This window comes from Prionailurus viverrinus, chromosome D4 (assembly GCF_022837055.1).
Source record: "Prionailurus viverrinus isolate Anna chromosome D4, UM_Priviv_1.0, whole genome shotgun sequence".
NCBI classification, from domain to species: domain Eukaryota; kingdom Metazoa; phylum Chordata; class Mammalia; order Carnivora; family Felidae; genus Prionailurus; species Prionailurus viverrinus.
This window is the reverse complement of record NC_062573.1, coordinates 2,365,328-2,381,030: the sequence shown is the minus strand read 5'-3', so window position 1 is coordinate 2,381,030 and position 15,703 is coordinate 2,365,328. Positions and strand designations below refer to the sequence as shown.

Genomic DNA, 15,703 nt, shown 5'->3' with positions numbered 1-15,703 from the left:
GTTCTTGGCTCAAACATGTTGCTTCCCCCAAAATCTCCCCACAGGAGCCTGATGCTTGTGGAACCAAGGCTTGAAGGAGGGACTCTGATGACCTCAGAACTCGGAATTCTACCCGGGCCTGTCAGACATCTCCCAGCCCCTCGCTTGGAGGAAGGGAGCACAGAAGAGCAAGAAAGACGCAGGTTCCGGAGACAATGCAGAGGTGCGGGAATCCGTTCACCCCTAAGGAGCTGCTTAGAAATAATTCCACCTTCACCGCCACCCCCTACCCCTGCAGGGGCACGTTCGGACAGGTGTCTGCATCTCTGCGGTGTAAGTCCCCGTTGGTCCTGGAGCTGGGGGAAGTCTGGGAAGGAATCGGAGAATCCCGATGGGTAGAACGAGACACCGAAGCCACGGAGACGTGCCATTTTTCTTAAGCTGTGTGGCTTGCCTCCCCCAAGGCGGTCCCTCAGCATTTTTCAGATGAAGGAGCCCACACCCTTCCACGGGAGCCACGCCAAGAAGGTCCTGGGACAGCGGGCCCCATATGCCGCTCATTTTCCTCCCCCGCTGGGCAGGGCTGACTCGTTCCATTTCTCAGACGGAGATCTTTGCGAAAATGATGGATAAGCCACGGCCCCAACTGCTGTGGCCCTGGGGAGAAAAAACATCTTTTGCAGTTTCGAGTAAAGCCTCCCACTTCTCACTTAATAAGTGCTGAAAGCGGCACAAACAGAAAGAGCCCCAGCTTTCCATGACTAACAAGATGACCACATCAGGCGGCCGCGCTGGGGGATAAGAGCGAGCCGGCCGAGCGTCCCCGGAGTGAGGAGCCCGGTTCCCTCCCAGGATGCTCCGCCAACTGGGCTTTGAAGGCCAGGCCTGCCGGCCGAGGCTCCGGCGCTCCGACGAGCGGAGGGGGGCAAGGGCCGGGCCTCCCTCCTGCACGATGGGCACAGATTGCCCGAGATAAAGGAACCACAGCTTCATCCAACTTGTGCTGATTCGCTCTTTTCAAAAGCCCTTTCAGATGGTTTCACTTCTCCGCGCGCTTTGTTGAAAGATGTAAAAATTTCAAACCACCACAAAGTAAACATTTCAAAACTCGCTCTTTTCAAAATCAGTCACATTTTCAAAAATCCCTTGAATTCCATCTCTCTGCACCGCCCCCCCCCCCTTTTGCTCTCTTTGGATTTGAGTGTTTTTCATTAATTTAGGAGCAGTCCAGGTAAAGCTGGTGTTTGCGAGCCGTGTTTTACGGGCGGGAAGTAGCTTTGTTATTTAAGAGATGTATTAGATAAGTCGGTGTCTTGTCAAAATCAAGCAGGTTTTCTTTATTAGGGTGAAATCGTAATGAACTCATCTGCTTCTAATATTTATAAAGAGAAGAGAGGCCATTAATTCTACTGCTCGTGAATAAAACCATCTGTGATTTCTTTCCATTTGATGGGTTTTGGTTTTAATATACATTTTTCACAAATAAGCGCAGGGATTTTTTGGGGAAAATGTCACATTCAGGATCTCATAAAGAAAGAATGCAAAGAGAGGAAAACGAAATGTTTTGTTAGCTAAGTAATTTCTCACCTTGCAGAGTGGGGAACATTTGAGCCAACTTTAGCACATTAGGTGATAGAATCGCCCGTTCAACGCTAATGCAATCCATGACATGTTACAAGGCAAACCGCGTCCGTTTTGAAGTTTGTTTTCCTTCGGGAATTACACAGTTCATTTAACCTAATCTGTCCTGACACTTGAATTATAATATTATGAGCTTCTTCAGGGAAGTAAAACAGTAGTTGCCTGCTTAAAAGCAAAGCAGAAGTTAATAAAGTGGGCAAAATGTCAAGGAAAAGGGGCTAATCGAATCATGGTGTCATTCTCTAGAGAAAATACAGTCAAGTTGTATTTTTTTTTTCCAGTGGAAATCTTGGACGCCTAATGACATATTTCTGTCCAGGAAGAAATCTGAACTCTGAAACCGAACTTGATTAAACCCCAAACTGCAAGACCTTGCCCAATGGGACCACTCGGGGACTTTGACTTCTGGGTGTCAGAGCTTAATTAAAATATTCATCCAGCTGCTCTCCCCTCACCAAGGGGGCCCAGAGGAATTAAGCCAATAAGCTTAATTCTATTAGTTCACCTGCCTGTGTACACAGAGATGCAGAAAGACCATTTACTGGTTCAGAAAAAATCATCAGACCCACCCTGTAAATGCAGCATGGGCCGTCACTGCATCACCAAACGGTCCCCCAAACGGAGGTCCGCACAGCACTCTGGAGTCGCAACTCCCGACTCCAAACATACACAGCTATTTTTAATCTCTCTTCCAAGAAAATGAAAATGCCAAGCAAGTCGTTAGAAGGACTTCTGCGTGTGCTAGGATTTATAGGTCATTTATAATAACATATAGCATTTACTGGATTCTCTGTGCCACTGTGCCGAGCCTTCCCCATTCAGGTCTCCGGGAAAACTTCATTTCCCTTTTATGAAGTAAACGCCACTCACTACCCCCACTTGGCAGATGAGAAAACTGAGGCTCAGAATTCTCAGACCTGAAGGGACCAGAAGCCCAGAATTCTCAGACCAGAGTCTGAGCTCTTAACCCCTAGCAAAGAGGGCTTCACGGACATGTTTATCCTTGAGTTTTAATTTATCTTATATCTGCCACACACACAGAGAGGGTACAACGTAAAAGGTATAGGCGACATGAAGGCAAACGTCAGTCTCGTGCTTTCCCTTCCTCAGCGTCCCCTGCTCCGCTCCCCAAGGCTGCCACTGAGGGCAACTCCCAGTGTCCCCTTCCAGAGTTGAGGCTTATCCCAGCAAGTATGTGCATATATCCTTTTTTAAAAAAACGCATATGGAGCACAACAGGTACACCACGCTTCAGCTTGCTTTTTTCCTCTCGTAGTGGGTCTTGGGGAGTTCGCCATCTCATTCCTGAGACAGCATTCCATTCCATTCAATAGACGTAATAGACTCAACCATGAAATTGTCCATATTCCGCCAGTTGTGACCAGCAAAAATGGTAACTCAACGTGGTTCTGCTTAATAGGTTTCCCCCTGGTTTCCTGTGATGCACGCTTAGGTGGTTTCCCACCTTGTGCACCTACAAACCGCTGCGCTTAAGTATTATCCGTAGGACAGATTCCTGGGAACACGACTTCCCTGTGATGTCGGCTCGGCAAGTCCCTTCCCTGGGCCTGAAGTCTCCGAGACGAAGCTGCCATACGGGATAATTTCTGAAGCCCCCCGCAGGCCCTATTGTTCTGGAAGACTGTAATCCCCACCTCTGTAATGCCACATCACAGCGATTTCCCACCACCACCTCGTGGAACACATCCACGGCTCAGGGTCCCCCAAATCACTGTGGCAACAAATGTTTTCCACCAAACACTAACTCCCTCCCTGCTGACTGTATTTGTCAGCCAGGGAATGAGACATTTCCCTGTGATCAATACAAATGGGATAGAAATCTATCCCAGGCAGCAACAGCAAGACTTGGTTTTTTAATAAGGGGACCTCCAGAGGATATTGCATTCCTAGGACAACAGCCGACAGACCTTGATTTTTAGTGTCAGAACCTGTTTAAACGCAGAGGTCTGTGACTGAGGACCAGCCGAGCGCTGGGTGGGTGTCTCGGGCTGGAAACAGACTGGTTCTTAAAGGCTGCTGCGAAAACCAGCCGGCTGTCCCGGCCCGCTGCCTGGCCTCAGCCCCCTCGGGCCACCTGTTCACGAAGGCAGCCGAGTTTGCCAGCTGGGCTGCAGTGGAGCCGGTGAGGCTGGCCGGCCGGCCAGAGATATCTGCAGCCACAGACCTGGTTATTTACGGCTTGCCGGTGGTCTCGGGTGACTGGGCATCCCCGGGATGACGGCAATTGGCCTTAAACAAGCCCAGGTTCCCCAGGCGAAGGTGGCAGCGAGCGCGAGCGACCGTACTGACCGGACTCCTGGCTGTAAATTAATCTGGTAACAGAGGGACTCAAAGAGCCACCCTGAGCCGGTTACGGTTTGCAAAGACTTTGGGAAGGGCCAGGTACACACCGTCCAGGACAAACGAGGATGTTCTGAAAACACAATTGTTGCCCCAACGGTCTAGATGCCTCTGGGTCGCCTCTCCCGATTTTTCTGCCTCTTTTAAAATTATCTGCTGATACAGACCAGGCAGAGAGAGACGGCAGAAAACAGGAAAACAGCTGGCACATAAGGGAGATGGGATCAGCAGTGATTTACTTCCAAGGATCTGATATTTTAAGTTATTGGTGTGTGTGTGTGTGTGTGTGTGTGTGTGTGTGCGCGCGTGCAATAAATCATATTTTAAAGCATCTGTTAATAGAGTGTTTTCCGAAAAAAAAATAATTAAAAAAATTCTTTCAAGTGGATGGGTTGTTTTGAGAGGCTGAATCCTTGGGTTTTATTAAGAGATGTGACAATAGGAATGTGTCAATAAATTTTTCCTCTGGGAAATTTTACCACCCAATCTTATCATCTAGAAAAGGTCCCGTCCTTTAAAAAATTGGAAGAAAAGAAGCCTTAGATGGTATTGCTTCAAATACTTTGTTTGAATATATGTAAATGCATTTAGTCCTTTGGCTTTTTAACCACTGAATTCATGTTTAGGAATTTTAAATACCATGATGGGCTCTCTCCGAGTTTCAAAAGGCAACTCTCAAAATTACATCTACCAAAGCCCTTAAAATCAGGCACAGAGGTCCCCCAAGGAAGGTCTTGGGGGAGGATTACAACATTCCTTCGTGTGACACAGTGCACCCCGCTCGTGGGCACACTCAGACCCTCTGCTGAAAGGAGCTGGCTGGGCTGCAGCTTAAAACTAATCTTGTCCACGGCTCCCTGGCAAGAGGTCAGGAGGCGACTCTTTCAGAATATGATCTCCGGCGAGATCTGAGGGGCTCCAAGATATAACAAGTTGTAAAAGGGCAGGGGGGTGGGGGGAGAGAAAGAAAGAAAAGAATAAAAGCAAAATTAAATTTTTACAATTAAGTATATATTTTTTTCATTTAGTTAATTTCCAGCCGCTCACGTTTATTGCACATTAATTATGCATACAGCTTTTGTGCGGCTTAAAAAAGTGAAGGATGAGATCCTTATCCTTTTATGGAGGATCAGGCTGCCTTGCTGGAGGCCCCGCCAGCCAGCCGCTGAAGAAGCTTCGGGTCAGAAGGAGCAGAGGCTGCTCCCCCTCTGCCAGCAGCCAGGGCACTTCCCTCCTGGTCAACACTCAGATCCCCCCACCTCGACCCTCTTAAAAGGGTTTTCTACAGCAGGGGTGGCGATCAAGGGCCCTAGAAGGTGGCTGCAAGGGTTTCTAGGCCAAATCTAGGGAAAAGAGTCCAAACTAGCCCCCTGACTGGCCCCACTCAGTTTGTCTTGACCAATATCTGCGTTCAAACGCACTGGCCCGGGCCCAGGTGTTAAAGTAGAATGCTGACAAGGCCTTTGTGGGGACGGGTATGGGGGACACACTTCCTCCCTCCCAACCCCTGCCCCTGAAACACGCCAAAGGAAGCAGAGGATATGGTGGTCCAAGGCGGGAGTATTAGCTGGCCCCAGCCTCAGTCCCCTCCCCAGTGACCACAGGAAGGGATGGGCAGGTGGCCCTCTGCCAGAATGCTGTGTGACAGCAGACCAGAGCCACAGTATCTCTGTGCCCTTCTCTCAGGACCTGCGTGGAAGCTCCTCTGGATGGCAGCGAGTCCTGTGCCTCTCTTCCTGGGAGGGCTCCCCAAACCTGCTGCCCCCCGCTTCGGCTTCCCAGCCCAAAACTCAGCAAAGAGGGCCCCACCACCCAAGCAGAAGTGGGGATTCATCCAGACAGCCCCTGTACCAGCTGCCCAGACTTGGGCAAAGAGCACAGACCCAGAAGCCCAAGGCTCCTAGCTCCAGCAAGGGAGAGACCCTCGGGGGCCTAAAGCTGCCCACATTTGGCCACAACCCTTGGGCCCTGCATGGAGCTGGGCTCCCTGCATCAGTGAAAACCTGCCCTTCCTCCTCAGCCTGAGGCCGTGTGCCAGGTCACCCACCTCACGGATACCAAGCACCCAGCCTCAGCTAGCCAGGGCGGGGCAGTCACCCTACTTCCCACACAGGTTTAAGCAGACAGACTCCAGACCCCGGCCCAGCCCCACGTTCACTACTGGGCAATTTGGGTAACAGGACTCCCTCTCTGATCCCAGATTCCTCATGTGAAAATAGGGAGAACTGGACACAGGGCCGTCCTGGGGTCTGGGTGGAATACTGCCTCTGAAGCACCCAGCCCAGGGTGAGCGCCTGCAAAAGGAGAGCTCACAGCTCTGAGAGGCGGAGACCGATTTCACAGCTGAGGAAACGGAGGCTTTTGGAGGGAAGGTACGCTGCCCAGACGGCAGGACTAGCCGCGTGACCTCAGTGGCCTCTTAGGCTCCTCTGCCCTCAGCTCACGAGGGGCTGGAATCTGACTCCTTCTCCAGCCACTGACGGTAAAGACCAGGCGAGAGTAAAGGAAACTCAGGCAATTGGAACCTCTCCCCCTCAGGACAGCTTCTGTGGCTGCTGCTGGTTTGCCGGGCCCGTCCTTCCCCCCGCAGGAAGAAAGGCTGGCACACAGGCTCTTGGCCCCGGCACCCTCCACTTAGAGCCGCAAACCAGCAGCTCTGATACGGGATATCGCCGAAGGAACAAAGACCACAGGAGCGGCTGGGCCGGAGGGCTTGGCAAGCCGGGGCCTGCAGGAGCCAGCGGTGACCATCGGGGTCAGGCGTCAGGAGCGCACGAACCGGGGCCCCCAGCGCAGGCACCGGCACGGGCTTTGGGACTGGGCTGCCTCCTTCTTTTTTGGTCTTTTAAAAAGAAGTGCTCTCCCAATAGTCCTGCAGGAATAAACTGTAAACTGTCCCTCGGCCCTTCTCTTCTAGATTTCCCCCACCCGTCCCGCGGCTCTATGACGGACTTTGAAAATAAAATTGTCATCATAAAGAAATCAACCGTACATAATAATAAACAACATGTTTAACATTTATTAGTCCGCCTTCTGACAAACCGAAACGTGAAAACATGCCAAAATTCTGGTTTCATAAAACAATTTTTCATCAAGTCCTTTCCTTTGACAAAATGCCTCGGTTTTTCATTCCTGGCTGGTGAGATTCACTTCCAATGAGGCACCGTTTCCAGAAACGGGTCTTGGGCCTGATACTCCCAAGTATCTCTGGCTCCATTAGACTTTCTCTGACAACATCCTGGCTTTCTTAGTGAGCAACAGTAAGCAGGCCTGATACCCAGGGAAGGGGCGGCCGGGTGGGGAGCACCACGGTCATAAAACAGAACCTCACAACGCAGCCAGTCGCGGGCACCAAAACCCCACTTTTCTTTCCTGTGGTAAAACTCACGCAATATAAAATGCACCATCTAACCATTGTTAAGCGTGCAGTTCCCTGGCCTTAAGTACGTTCACGTTGCTGTGCAACCATCCATCTCCAGGACGCTTTTCACCTTGCAAAACTAAAATTCCATACCCATTAAACAACTCCCCATGTCCCCCGCCCTGTCCCCCCAGCGACCACTAGTCTACTTCTGTCTACGAATCAATCTGAATTCTCTGGGTACCTCCTGTATGTGGCATCATACAGCATCTGCCTTTTTGTGACTGGCTTATTTCGCTCGCTGTCCTTCAGGTTCAAACGTGTTAGGGCATGCACCAGAACTCCTGCCTCTTTAAAGCTCGGTACCATCCCGTTGTACCAAAACCCTATTTCTGACATCCCACAGCTACTCAGCGACGTACGCAAGTAGATGATCACTTTCACAGATGCACATTACAATGCTCCCCTTCGAAGGGGCCACACAGCGCCCAGGAAGACACCCCATCTCACCCCCGCCCCAGCCCCGCTTTGACGGCCCTGAGGGGAGCTGGGGATCTGGGGGTACCCCAGTCAGCCCAGGTCTCACAAAGATTCAAACTCAGCGCCAGTCTGCCTGCCAAGCCCCTACTGTCCTCACATGCCTCTGTCCTCTGAGCAGGGGCAGGGCCGGAATAGGCTCCTCTGCGCTCCGGGGGAAGGGCCTGGGATGGGAGGCGTGGTGGCCTCCAATGCAGTCAATCAAATCGCTCCCAAGCACCTACTGCGCGCCAGCAGTCCGCTCTCTGAGAGCTCACTGCCTCTGTCACCACATGTCATCCCATCCTCCTTCCTCCTAGCTGCCCCGAACGGGATCGAAATCAAAGGAAGCTTTTGAAATAATCCTCTTCTGCCAGGCCTTTTGTTCTTCTGAGGTACCATGCGGTCCTTATGTCTAATTATCAAAATCCCACCCTCTCAAACTACCACTAATTTTCATCAAACGGGAAGGAAGGGTGTTCTGGTTACAGAGGAAACTACTGTCATCTCAGAAGATGCACACTGGAAATATTTAGGGCTGACACAGGAAACTTTTCAAAGTTAGAGCAAAAAATACTTGTAGATCTATGGACCCCAGACGAGGCACGTACGGCAAAATGTTTACACGTGGTGAATCCAGAAGGCCGGTATACGGGCATCTGTATACTCCTCTTTCAACTCTTCTGTTTGGGGGTTTTCATAATAAAAAGTCTGGGGGAAAATCCTTCGCTTTCTTCATGCCTCTCCCTTTACTATGTCCCGCTGCACTCCCCACAAATGTGACCCAAAGGTCAATGATGGGACACGAAAAGAACATTCTGCCAGGCAGACGAGCAGGTATGCCCAACCTTCCATCTTGTAATGGAGGCATCACGTGGCCCTGCCCACGAGCTGCCCAAAGAGGCGGTTCAGATGGGAGCCTGGAGCCGCAGCAGGGGGACTCTCCCATCATACACCATGCCTAGGAACTCATAAGGACGATGGCCAGGGCTGTCATCGGACACCAAGTAGGAGGTAATGTCCGCAGTTTTCTCTCCCCGCGGCGTGGCCACACTCTGGGCTGTCCCCATCGTCTGTGAAGTGTGTGACACAGAACCTGTTGCTCATCGGACTCAGAAACCCCTCTACGAGTGCAGGCACCACACCCACCTCACTCGCCGCGGTCTCAGGCCCAGAGCCCGGCACAAACCGGGTGCCTGATGGAATGAACTAAAGCTTACGACAGAGGTTCTCTTTTCACAAGTTACAATAAAGTTGAGGGCCTTCCTCACAGCTGACCACAGACGGGGGTGAGGGGCTGGGAGGGTGGGCATTGGGCACACCTGCTGCCCGTCTTTCTGAGCAGCTGCAGTGGAAGGTAAGCAGGCGGCAGGCCCGAGGAGTCTCGACCGGAACGCCTAAAGAGCAGACAGCTGGGATCAGGGGAGGAGAAACACAGGTGAGGCCAGAAGATAGGGGTGGTGGCAGACCAGCCGCTAGATCAGCGACAGATGTGACCTGGTCAGAACTGGGGATCCAGGTGAGCCTCCCCAGAGCAGCCTCTGAAACCAAGCACTCTCCCATGTGAAGGCCCTGGGGTGGGACAGCCTTCCTCTGGCCACTCAACGTCTGCCAGCCGGTAAGGGGGACCGGAAGAGGGGGGGGGGGCTCCCTCTCTGACAAGGGGGAACCACCTAAGAGGGTGTATTTTATAACCATTAGAGATCACAGAGAAGCACACTGGGCTGGGGGTGGGCCTCCTGGGGCCCCGGTGGCCAGCAGGCAGCCAAGAGGGACCTAGGGTGCCAGGTTCAATGCTCCCTTCCCTTCCAGAGATGCTGCCCAGGGCAGTCAGGGCTCAGGGAGACCTCTGGACACCTGGAGGTGGCAGGGACCTCTGAACTGGGGACTTGCTGACTTTGTGGCTGTGGCCTTACAGAAAGCCCATCACAGGTAAGAAGAAATGAAGGAGGAACTGTGCAGGTAGAAAACTGGTTTGTCCACGGGCATGCGAGAGGGCCAGCTGAGGCCCCTGCCCCTTTCACAAGGCCAAGAGTTAAGAGCTGGACTGTGGGATAACAGATTCAGTCCTGTGCTGACCCCGACCAGCAGCAAGCCACCTAGCTCCCGGAGCCTCCCTTTGCTCTTCTGTGAAAGGGGCACAACAGTGCTACTGTAGTCAGTGGTCCTTGTCAAAAGACCTGGCACAGTGCCTGGCCCAGAGTGAGCGCTCAGGGGTGAGTGTTATTATCACCGCCGCTGTTATTGCGGGCCGTGTGCGCTCCCCACGCCAGCAAGCTCTGTGACTGCTGGGATTTGCAGAGATGCACTTTACACAACGCTGATCCCCAGGGCCGGCAGACACAGCGTGACGGCAAGTAGGTCTCAACACTGCATCCAAAGCCCCCTCCTCACCCGCTGCCTGTGTCCGAGGTCAGCATTCCCAGTCCAGGGGCTGCCATCTCCCTCCCACCCCCCAGCCCCGACCAGGAGATAGGATGGCCCGTGTCCCCCCCGGGGACGCAGGCCAGAGACTTGGCCTTGCTGTTTGCCACGAAAGAGCAAAACCACCGCAGGGTTCAAAAGGAAAACCTGGTAACTCGTCCCAGACGGTCCGTCCGCTTTATCAAAGCTGATTCCAGGGAGCAGCGTCCCCACCGGGAGAGGCCACAGCCTCATTAGAGAGTTCTGAGAACGTTGAAATGACCTGGCCGCCGCGCGTCCCGGGACAATTAGGACTGTCCCTGGGCCTTCAAAGGCGAGCGCCGTGTGCGTGCGCGCGTATGGGTGTGCGTGGGCGCGTATGGGTGTGCGTGGGCGGGGATGTGCGTGTCTTCTTGCTTTAGTGCTTTTTGGCTGTTTTTCTCTTCTCGGGTTTCGCCCCCGTCAGCGCCGGCTCCGTGCGTGTCCCAGCAGCCCCGTCTCCGACCCTCGGGACACCCCCAGAGGTCCCAGACCTGGCAAAACCTCCCCGGGGAGGTTTTGCCCGCATGTCCTTGGAACAGGCCCCAGGACGCCGCCCTGAGACACCCAGCTCGGCCAAGAGATGGGAACCATGCCAGCTCTCTGGCCAGTTCCTTCTGCTGCAGCTCCCCCATCATGAGCCCAGAATGCAAACTATTCCCCCACAGCAAACTCCCGGCTCTGGTTTCCGGATGCCTCCCTCCGATGCTGCAGTCTAAGCCGAGATTCTTCTCCAAATCCCGAAGAGCACCTCCCCCGCCCCTTTCCTGTGGAATGTTTCTTACCCACATCAGGAGGCATAAGCAGGGACAGTAACACGTTCCTCCGCACCCCTGGACGCTGCCGGGGCCTTAGTTTGAGAGGCGTCGTGCCGTCCGGAGACACGGGCTCGTTTTGGGAATGCCCCCCCACCAAAAAACAGATCCAGGCCACGCAACACGGGCCTGCCCAGTCCTGCCAACGCTGCCGCCCATAGCCCAGGCCCCTGGCACCATGGAAGTTTCCTGTAATCGAGGACTCCACTTGTGAGACGCAGATTCTGACATCGGGCAATTATTGGAGGGGATCCGCATGTTGCTTTAAGTGAGAAGGCAAATTCTAGATACTTTTGTCATAACACCAGAGGAAGCAGGCGCAATATTTGCAAAATTGGAAACAGCCTTGGGTCTCAGCCCCTCGCTGATGGCACTCAGGTATTAATCCATTAAGGCAATCAAAAGAGCTTAAATAAAAGTCTGAAGCCTGCAATATACATGTCCATGAACAAGCGGTAAAACTTCCTGAAAAGGTGATTTCAAAGCCATATTGCCCACGCTTGGCAAATTGCATATTTAATTATTTTGTCAGTCCCTCTTTCTCCTCTAATCTTTGGGGAAAATGCCCTGAGACATACGAAACCAGTTAGGATAATTAAGGTACGATGGAATTAGGTGTCGGCTGATTTCTCAGAAAGATGCCATCCTCTAACCTGGTATGAGATGTGTGCAGGCCCCAAAAAGCAGTAACGTCTGTAATGTCTGCCTTTCTATGGAAAGATCAAAGGTCTTTTGCCCCTTTCAGGATGTTTGTAGAATTTGTTTCCCAATTATCCCACATTTGCGCACTGGGACATCCTAGTTAACTCTTTGATGGCACCTCTGGAATTGGGCCGTAATTGACATCAAGCTGCACCTCCAGGCTCCAGGCTGGGGGCCAAGGTTCTGATCTGGAGTCTATGCTCCTAGAGGAAAGAAGATGGATGGAAGATAGAAAGGGGGTAAAGGCTGAGGTTTGGGTCCCTTAGAGCCTGGCTGCCACATTCACTCAGTGATGAGGACTCTCCATTATTCAGACTTGGCTGAACGCTGGTAAACTCCTCTGCTGTCACTCTGGTGTGAATTTGGGCTAGGATTTGGTCTTTGCATAGTTTTGCCATCTTAAGATACAGACACTGAATACACTCAACATGTTATTTTCCCACATCAGGATATTTCTTCTTGTCCAGAAAGAGGTTAAGAAGGGAGAAAGCCATCAAATATTTTGGAAAGGGGAGAAAAAGTCACCAAGATTTGAAGTTTTAGTTGTGGCAATTTGAACCTAAATGTGATTAGGATAGTATGCCGAGGTACAAAGTCAAATGCTAAAAAATTTTAAAGAAAATATGAAGACTCTTCCTAGCACGTATTTCTTTTACTTTTTCACTATTTCTTCTTTTCAGGTCTGTCGGTCTTTCTGGACTCTGCAAATATTTTTTTCCCCGACTGCTTAGTTCAAATAATTGGTCTTGAACATCTTTGTCTTAGGTTAAGAGAAAGGGAGAAAGAAAAAGACAGACCTAAATATTTATATGCCAATACAATGGCCCTCCTGGAAATAATTTTTTGAAAAAGCCCTCAATAATTTGAAAAATGAAACACCATGGACTCAAGGAATCACGTCCTAAGAGCTGCCCCAAGAACCTGTGGTGGTCCTTTACCCTTTTCTTACCTTCCATATTATCCCTTAAAAATCCACCTGTGTCCCAGCAAATTTTTAATCAAGGAGATGAACTCCCAGAGCATCAGAGGGAAAAGTTTCCCTTAAGGCAGCTGTTTTCCATATTCTCACAGAGGACCCAGAAATCACAGAGGCAGCCTGTCGGCACTGCCACGTTCTCTACAAACAACGAACTCAAAAATGACTCGTTTCCCAAGTAATTTTCATTGTGAAGAAGCCCCCTACAAAAATACACACTGAAAGAAGAATAGCACACGGAAACGCATTTTCTACTCTTTGCAACAGTAAAGGGGTGATTACGGTTTCTGGCGTTTCCAAATGCTAACAGCCAAGTGCTTCTAACCCGGGTTCCTGCTGCCTTAAAAGGCCCTGGAAGGTTCTGCCTAGGAGGGAACAGGCACCCCCAAGCTGGGGAAAGGGCCCTAGAGTTGTCAGATTTAACAAGATGCAAATACATACCAAAAAAAAAAAAAAAGCACCAATTAGTATTTCAGATAAATTAGAATTTTTTTTAGTATAAATGTGTCCCAAATATTACATTGGACATACTTATACTAAAAAATCATTCCTTGTTTTCCGAAATCCCATTTGCAAAGAGCACTCTGTATTTCATCTAACAACCCCAGCCCTGGGTTCCAAATGGGATACAGGAAGCAGAGCAGGAACATCCGGGTTTTCCCACCCAGAAGCAGAATTGCGTCCATCGAGAAAACACTGTTTAGGGTTGCGTCGGGAACAAGGCTTGGCTGCCATCATCCTGCCGTGTGACTCCCACAGACCTGTCTCAGTACCCCGGTTTTCTCATCCAGGAGTTGGGGGTTGGAGTGAGGTCTGAGGTTTGCAGGAAGGAAGCTACTAGCTCTATGCCAGCCCTCAGGGGGCTTGGTAGCATCTCGCCTAGCCCTCCCTACACAAGCCCCCGTGTCCCTGATCAGAGGGAGGAAGCACCAGGCTGCTGATCACCCAGTGAGAAGACACAGCCTTTGCTTAGGGCACCAGCTGAACACGGACACCCAGGAATTTTAGCTGAACTGTTTTAAAGCACCAATGTACTCATTGTGGGGAGACCTGGCACTTTGTAGGCCTTCCTAACACTTCACAGTTCGGTGCTGTTTTATTTTGATAAACTGTGGGAGTTGGGGGGGGGGTACAATCATGACAGTTTAGGGGTTTTGACAGCTGAAGGTCTTGACTTCTGGGTCTGGCGGTCCCTGGCCTATGTGGGTCCAGGCCTTCAAGATACAGGGGTTCTTGAAGGGGTTCCCCCAGACCCCTCACTGCTCAGGGAGCTTCGGGAAGTGACCTCAGAGGCTCCTGTTGGAGGCTTGTGATCTGAGAATGCCAGCCCTGCTGGGGTGATCAATGCAAATCATGTCTGTAGGGGAAGAGGGTACGGTTCTTCAAGGCCAACCTTCCACATTCTCTCTCTCTCTCTGGCCCCAGGCCCCACTTAGGAGCTGCTGTCCTGTTTCTTCTGACAGCGCCTCAGAGGACTGCCCTCCCTTCGGTCCAACTATTCCCTCAGCCAGTTCTTTCTCCTATCCCCCCTAATTCCCTCCTGCTGTAGAAGCTCTTCTGGTCCTGCTGAGCCTCCAGGGGGACAGAGAACAGCTGGTCAGCATCTGGTGCTCTCCATTAGCCAGGGCCCCTGCCCCCTGGGCCTTCCGCTCCCCGGGCGGAATAATCCCGCTTCCTCTAACCTTTTGGCTGGGTCCCGAGCCCCAGGGCTTTCATCATGTCCAGTGCAGCCTCTGATGCCCCTCCAGGCTCCTTAGCCCTCCTACGGCTTCTGCTGGGCCAGGCCAGGCTGACCGGCTAGGGCTGGGTCAGGGGGTGAATGACCCCCGCTCTCCTCCCAGCCCAGAGAAGTTGGGGGGGGGGGTGGAGGGGCAGCTGTGTCTAGGGGAAGGAGGCAGAGGTCAGGGCCATGCCAGGTTCTCCCACTGCCAGGTGAGCCAAATTTTTTCGTCTAGAAATTGGGGACCCTATGATCTGCCTCGAAGGTTTGGTGGGAGGACACCAGCAGGGCATATGGGTAGAGCCCTTTGCTTCTGTTCCAGGCCATCCTGAACTCCTCTTCCTCTGTTGGGTGATTTGGGGCCAGTAACCTTGCCTCTCAAACCTGAGCTTCCTCACCTATAAAGGAGCAGTTAGGAAATTCTGGAGAGAAACCTGCAATGTTCTTGGCCCTGCCCCCACAGCAAGAGCTCAGAAATGTTAGGATGTGTGTCGTTGGTGGGTGCTGTGAGCAGCGACAGTATCATTATTTGTCATCCCAGACCAGAAGCGTGCACGTCCCAGAGGCCCAGCCCTGCCTCCCTTCACAGTCCTTGGTTGCGGGCCTGTCGGATTCTGCTGCCGCCCCTGGCTGGGAAGCAGGGGTCTGAAAACACAGTGGAGTTAGCTTTCCTGCCTCAGTGCTCCCAGAGAGACTTGAGGAATCTCCCCTTTCCAAAAGTTTCCGTGGCCTCAGTGTGGTGCCTCTACAGGCCCTGAGGGTCAGAGAATGGCTGAATCTGGTGGTCCTGTCCCTTCCCTCCCTTGGGGTGAAGTGTATGTGCCCCAAGGCAGCATGGGCACCGAGCCGGCAAGGTCAGTGCTGCTGAACTCCAATGCTCAGCATTTACAGACTTGAACAAAAAAGCTCACAGAGTTTCTGGCCTCCGTACGGACCTCGGGTTCATGTCCCTCAGGAGACCCAACACCATATAAGGGTCCCAGAAACGCCAGTTGTTCAGGGTCCAGAAGCGGCATAAGCTGTCGGATTTAGGAAGGAGCCCTCTGGTCCTCAGGGGTGGTTCGTCCTGGAAGGGGCTGCAGAGCCACGCCCTACCCGCACCGTCTCCCTGGGGCCTCTGTGAGGCTTGGGAGCCAGGAGCTTGGGGCTTGCTCTCCAGCTCTCGTCGAGGTTAGGCAAGAGCCACTGGC

The 15,703-nt window shown here is 52.1% G+C and overlaps 1 protein-coding gene and 1 long non-coding RNA gene across 3 annotated transcripts in view; one reads left to right on the top strand and one right to left on the bottom strand.

The window, feature by feature from the left end:
- Positions 1 to 208, top strand: part of MVB12B (multivesicular body subunit 12B) — a 263,019-nt gene extending 262,811 nt beyond the window's left edge. The window contains exon 10 of one of the 2 annotated variants that reach the window (XM_047830752.1): positions 45 to 208. In XM_047830752.1, coding sequence (XP_047686708.1) covers positions 45 to 74 — 30 coding nt within the window. In that variant the 3' untranslated portion in view covers positions 75 to 208. The remainder of the gene's footprint in view (positions 1 to 44) is intronic. The other variant, XM_047830757.1, reaches the window with a different exon arrangement.
- Positions 209 to 531: 323 nt separating this feature from the next.
- Positions 532 to 15,703, bottom strand: part of LOC125150622 (uncharacterized) — a 55,776-nt gene continuing 40,604 nt past the window's right edge. The window contains exon 3 of the long non-coding RNA XR_007146405.1: positions 532 to 636. This is a non-coding gene — a long non-coding RNA (uncharacterized LOC125150622). The remainder of the gene's footprint in view (positions 637 to 15,703) is intronic.